Source organism: Cariama cristata, unplaced genomic scaffold, assembly GCF_000690535.1.
Source record: "Cariama cristata isolate BGI_N322 unplaced genomic scaffold, ASM69053v1 scaffold6278, whole genome shotgun sequence".
Lineage (NCBI taxonomy): Eukaryota > Metazoa > Chordata > Aves > Cariamiformes > Cariamidae > Cariama > Cariama cristata.
The window spans coordinates 26,515-29,250 of NW_009631578.1; the positions used below are offsets into that span (position 1 = coordinate 26,515).

The 2,736-nt window shown below is 36.5% G+C and overlaps 1 protein-coding gene across 1 annotated transcript in view; it reads right to left on the minus strand.

Moving 5' to 3' along the window:
• Positions 1-2,472, minus strand: part of LOC104166160 (chromosome unknown open reading frame, human C7orf60) — a 24,820-nt gene extending 22,348 nt beyond the window's left edge. The window contains exons 1-2 of the mRNA XM_009706004.1: positions 2,436-2,472; positions 1,015-1,156 (exon numbers count right to left, since the gene is read on the minus strand). Of these exons, the coding sequence (XP_009704306.1) occupies positions 1,015-1,156; positions 2,436-2,457 (164 nt within the window). The 5' untranslated portion in view covers positions 2,458-2,472. The remainder of the gene's footprint in view (positions 1-1,014; positions 1,157-2,435) is intronic.
• Positions 2,473-2,736: the final 264 nt, after the last annotated feature.

The following is a 2,736-nucleotide window of genomic DNA, read 5'->3' on the forward strand; positions in this document are numbered from 1 at the left end:
CCACAAAACAGCTCAAGTTGCCACCAAGTTGTAGTATAGATCAACTGTTTCACAGTCATTCCCTTCTCCTTTTTTTTTTTCTTATTGGCTGAAAGGATCCACGTAATAAATTTAAAATAAATATAATATTTTATATATATAAAAAAATATATAAAATACAATAAATCTGCTGTTCTTTGCTGCCTTTTGCTCAGCACTTTGCAACATTCACCTGCAGTATGTACAGACTGACACACAAGATCACTTTTCGCTTGTCTAAAGTCATTCCCAAAGGCATGACTGTTCATAAATTCTCTTCCCAGTTAGACTTCAACAATATTTTGTTTTATTCTGCTGTACTGATTCCATGGTATGCCTTGGATGCCAACTGTATGCAAGAATTCTGAGTGACCAACATTTCTCCTCTTTTAGAAGTTTATTTTCCTCAGGGATTGAAACAGTTTAGCTGAACTCACTTCAAGACTTTACAATTAGGATAACCCAATAAAAATTAGATGTTTATGACTTACAGGAATTTTAAAGTTTAAAATCCATTTAAAACAAGTTTCACAGAGGTTAAAGTCTATTGCAGGAGATTAAGTCTTGAAAATTAAGCACCAGAGATTTCCGTTTAGAGATTAAACACTATTATACACACAATTCAAACCAAAGCCCTGAAAATTAAACTTAAGCTACACTCACTTCATTTGCTCAGTTTAGGTTCAAATGTATGGAAAATTACTTCAAAGGTTTACTTGCAAGCAGCCTCAGTATTTGAGGGGGGGGGGGAAAAGTTGCATGTTGAAGATACTTTTAAAAAAGGGTCACCTCATAACAAAACACTTCATAAGCTATTTCCTTAGTAAGTTGGAACAGTAAGAAGGTATTTGTTTTAGGAAGCAATAAATCATCAACATGTTACAGAACAAGTCTTAAAAACTGGCAAATAAAAGCAAAAGAACGCTTAAGCCTTGTATTATAAATAATTGCAAGTAGAAGCGTGCAATTGCATCTTTCAAACACATTACGATTTACCTGCAACACCATTCAATTCGGCCTTCCCCTTCACAAGTTTTTGCCCAGTGATTATCTGCAAGGTTCTTCATTGCCACAGCATATTCACACAGAGTTTCCTCATCCTCGCAGTGCTCACGCCAGATCTTATCAAAGTCTCCCACTAAACAAAACAACAACAACAAAAATTGCACATTAGATACAAAGCGTCTCATTATCTCCATGGCAAAATCCCCATCTTCCAGTTAAAATAAGGTATATAATGCACCGAGAGATTACTTTACCTGCACGTAACTAAAACAAAGGTCTCCTTTCTCTAGTCAAACACAAAATTCCAAATTTTGGAGAAGGAAGGGGCTATCCAGTACTTGAGAAACTAGCAATATTCTCAGTATACTGATTTTGTTTCTTTTGTTGTGAAATTCAAGTCCCTGGGAAGTTTCGCTTTCAGGTTTCTGTGCATGAGCATTAACATGACAAACATTTTAGAAATGAAAGACTGAAGGTTTTCCAGTAGCATTCATATTCATGGCAAATACTGTGGATGATATTACATGCAAAAATGCTGAAAAGAAAGTTTAACCCAGAACAGATATTTCTTTGGATACACTGGAAAAGAAATTCAAGCATCCATTGATGTCTGCCTAATCTAGCCAGGCCCAATGACTTAGCTTCCAGGGGACAGGACTGAAGAATCAAACTGACTACAGTTGGGAAATCACAGATAAACTCGTCTGCTGATCTCTAGGGACAGATTTATTTCCATCCTCCTCACCTTGCTGAAAAGAAGTCTTGCAGGTTAAGTTCTGGCACTTCAAAGTAAGGAGATACGATGATTTTCCCTCCTTTGCTGCTAAGTATCCACTTCTCCTAGCTTGCTTTACATAATGTACTGCTAAACAAAAACAAGATAAATGCTAGTCGTGGCTAGCCACAATTGCTATTGTGATTTCTACAGCACGCAAACCCTTGGTATACCTTACTAGAAGGATGTTTCTGCCCTAAGAAAGAAAAATACACGCTCACTGGTATGATCTTCAGCACTTCCTTTTGTGTTTCTTAATCACAAACGCATGCACACATCTAGTATAAATATATATAAATCTGTAGAATAAAAAGTATCTACTGATTTTGCACCTACAAGCTGATACAGTTCAAAACAAGTTTAAGAGCAGAGCTGTACTTTAAGCTTTGACTCGGACAACTAACAAACTTTTCACAACATGGTTCCAGAACCAGTTTTTGTAGCACCTTCATATGACAAAGAAATAATTTAGAAGTGTGTCAAGCATAAGCTAACTATTAATGTCTGCTAAAGCCTGAAAGTATGACCTGCCCTTCTCATATCAGTAAGAGATTTCTGTTTCTAACCCACTTATGGCAATTTCTTTGATGTGCTTTGTTTTAATTAGCAGTAAATAACAGATTTCTTCCAGTGGTACCCTTTTTATTTTTTCCCCTCATGTGCAAAGCAGGAACAATCCCTCCTCTCACCTGTCCTCCATGTAGAGCAAGATTGCGTATGATGGACAAGTATAGACAGTTGCATATTCGAAGACTTAAACCAACCATCCAGGTTACTCCCTATTTAAGTTTGGTTTAGGGATGTCACAGCAATTTTCTCTTCAAAAATAATCATCTAGCACACTTGTACAATCATCAAAATGAGTCACGTTTAAAATAAGGTGTTTATACTCCCTGTGTGAGATGGCAGTGGAGATGGAAGGGAGCGGCTATGATTTA